The sequence below is a fragment of the Epinephelus moara genome, chromosome 14 (genome assembly GCF_006386435.1).
Source record: "Epinephelus moara isolate mb chromosome 14, YSFRI_EMoa_1.0, whole genome shotgun sequence".
Lineage (NCBI taxonomy): Eukaryota > Metazoa > Chordata > Actinopteri > Perciformes > Serranidae > Epinephelus > Epinephelus moara.
The window spans coordinates 28811076-28812621 of NC_065519.1; the positions used below are offsets into that span (position 1 = coordinate 28811076).

At 39.8% G+C, this 1546-nt stretch overlaps 1 protein-coding gene across 3 annotated transcripts in view; it reads right to left on the reverse strand.

Annotated features, from left to right (window-relative positions):
* The window catches only part of LOC126401259 (serine palmitoyltransferase 2-like), a 39112-nt gene that overhangs the window by 12736 nt on the left and 24830 nt on the right, over positions 1–1546 (reverse strand). The window contains exon 11 of one of the 3 annotated variants that reach the window (XM_050062408.1): positions 171–300. The exons of 1 other annotated variant lie outside the window; for it this stretch is intronic. In XM_050062408.1, the coding sequence (XP_049918365.1) occupies positions 171–300 (130 nt within the window). Of the gene's footprint in view, positions 1–6; positions 301–1546 lie in introns of those variants that run through there. One more of the 3 variants, XM_050062406.1, reaches the window with a different exon arrangement.

A 1546-nucleotide genomic window follows, 5' to 3' on the forward strand; every position in this document is an offset into this window, starting at 1 on the left:
TTTATGAGCTAAATAGCTTTTTGTTGGGTGGGAGGGTTGGGTTTTCTCTTTTCTTTTTGTTTTCTGTTTGGATCTTTGTTGTTTTTAACCTCTGTGAGGCACTTTGTGTTACTGTTGTATGAAAAGTGCCATATAAATAAAGTTGATTTGATTTGATTTGATTTAGTTACCCTGTCTAGCACGTCTTTCGTGTGGGCGGCTGAGATGCAGAAGCGTGCCCGGGATTCGATGATCGGTGTAGCAGGGAAGCCAACGACCACCACCCCGATGTTCCTCTTCAGCATCTCCCTACCAAACGCTCTGGTGGGACAAAGATGAGGAGACACAGCATAAATGTCATGAGGATGCAATACTGGTGCCATAAAGGCATTAACCTGAGTGTTAACTCCTCTGATTGGATGAATATGGGTAGTTGGTATATTTATGGTTAAATGAATGTGGTTAAAAGCTCTTGAATAAGCTAATGGACTGTGGGTTAAAGGGATAGTTCACCCCAAAATGAAAAATACATATTGTTCCTCTTGCCTGTAATGCACTTTATTAATCTGGATTGTTTGCGTGTGAGTTGGAGAGTGCTGGAGATATTGGCTGTAGAGATGTCTGCCTTTTTAGAGTGAACTGCCCCTTTAAGATATTTAGTTTTGAACATTCATACTTATAGGATTGAGCAACAACACAGGTTGTATAAGGACAGTTTGCCATCTGACTTAAGTCTACTGAGATTTTATCGGGACTTAGAAAAACAAGTATTTTTTTGTTTCTTGATTTCCTTAGTTTCTTGATTTGCTATTTCAAAAGCTGGATTTCAATTATTTTTTTCCATGTTAATAATTTGAGATTAAAAAATTCAAGAATCAGAACTACTAGTCTATACCCATTGGTAGCTTTGTCACCTTCTACCTATGCCAATCCTTCATGCCTACGTGCAGTTTCACATAGATTGACCACGTCAGTGAGTACAAAAACGTGGGACAGACAGAATGACTGACTGACAGAATGACACACTGACAGTTTCTGTGATTATGTACAGCATACCATACCATGACTTAGTCATACCAAAAATTAGCAAAAAACAAACATTTGGTCACAGGGGGAGCCACAGCGATCGGTCGCATTTTAGCCATTTTTAAGCATTTTTCTGTTGTTATAGCGCCACCCAGTTGCCAATTAGAGTTAAATTTCTCCAGTCACCTCGAGGCATCCTGTTCTACATATCTATGAAGTTTAGTAAAAATCGATATGGCGGTTAGGCCTAGATAAGAAATTAGCTCTCTAGCGCCCCCATTTTGTTTGATGGGGTCAATAATGGAAGGGTCCCCTCAGATTATGTGTGGTCACATGCCTACGAAGTTGCTTGGTGATCAGTGAAACCCTTGAGATGTTATACACCTTTATGTGATGAGCCACGCCCTCCGCAATATTCATTGCCTTATAGAAGCTCAGTTTTAGTAAGTTTTCCAACTTTTGCCAAGAGGGAACTTTAGATATTGGTCCCTAGATTATGTTCACTGAGTTTCATGCAGATCGGTCAAACTTCCTAGGAAGA